Source organism: Sinocyclocheilus rhinocerous, unplaced genomic scaffold, assembly GCF_001515625.1.
Source record: "Sinocyclocheilus rhinocerous isolate Xijiao unplaced genomic scaffold, SAMN03320098_v1.1 scaffold25805, whole genome shotgun sequence".
NCBI classification, from domain to species: domain Eukaryota; kingdom Metazoa; phylum Chordata; class Actinopteri; order Cypriniformes; family Cyprinidae; genus Sinocyclocheilus; species Sinocyclocheilus rhinocerous.
Window position 1 is genome coordinate 1 of NW_015628189.1, and position 1,177 is coordinate 1,177.

General features: G+C 39.1%; 1 protein-coding gene across 1 annotated transcript; it reads left to right on the forward strand.

Moving 5' to 3' along the window:
• Positions 1-82: 82 nt before the first annotated feature.
• LOC107737204 (uncharacterized) lies at positions 83-1,099 on the forward strand (the record flags this gene model as incomplete). Its single annotated transcript, XM_016548648.1, has 3 exons — positions 83-403; positions 524-868; positions 1,013-1,099. Coding segments are annotated over 3 exons (753 nt in total), but the record flags the coding sequence as incomplete, so codon positions are not given.
• Positions 1,100-1,177: the final 78 nt, after the last annotated feature.

Consider the following 1,177-nt stretch of genomic DNA (forward strand, 5'->3'; position numbering starts at 1 on the left):
TCATACCAACTTGTGGAAAATGGGCATCCGATGTCCCCTTTAATGTATAGCATAATGTTTATCCAAATATACTATGTTTCAGGTACCAGTAGAGCAAAAGTGACTCATGTGTTCATCAGTTCTGGTGAAAATGTCCGGCTGTCCTGTAGTGATGCTCTTCCTGACTGCAAATCAACTACATGGAACTATAACAGATTCAGCAATTCAACAGCAGTTGAACTGATTGCTGGAGGGAAAAAGAAGAAAGACACAGAGAGCCATGTGAGACTACGTCTGGGGTCTGACTGCTCTCTGAACATCAAAAACATCTCAAAAGAAGATTATGGATATTACACCTGCCAACAATATGTGAATGGAGACCTACAAGGAAATGATACACATGTTTATATGCATGTTCTTCATGGTAATTTTATGATTATGTGGTCAATTTAAAACTCTGTTAAAATTATGTGGTCGATTTATCTCTTTTAATCTCCCATGATGATTGAAGAGTCTGTGATTTGTGTGTTATTTTGTGTTTCAGTCTCTCCATCATCATCATTATCACCATCATCCTCATCCTCATCCTCACAGACTGAGATCAGTGCAGGCCGCTCTGTGACTCTCTCCTGTCAGTTGTATTCATATGATGGAGTCTTTTGTGATGATTGGATCCGTTCTGAGAGAATTGAGCTGTTCTGGGTGAATCAGGCTGGTGTTAAACTGACAAGATCAGACTCCAGATATCAGATATTATTCTCGTCAGATCACTGTATCATCACTCTGAATACAACACTCCTGAATGAAGATCACAACAGAGAGTGGAGATGCAATGTTACTCACAGAGATCAAGTCAAGACCTCAGTCACATACACTGTCGAAGGTTCAGGTGAGAAAACATCTCGAGTCTCTGATAAATGTGCTAATGTAATGGCAGATAATGCTATAGAGTTATCTTGTGTGTTAACTAACTGAAATGTAATTGTCATATTCTACAGTTTGATTTATCTGAACTAACATTTGTCCTTTACAGCTCAAGCTAATTCAGCGACAGCAGTGATTCCAGTCCACAACACAAACTCTCAGGATCCCTCAACTGCAAACACACATCAAACTAAAGGTACATCATCACTGTTTTCCTCTAGTGTTGCTTTCGTCAACGAAAATTATGACTAAATATCGTCGTCAACGAACCTTT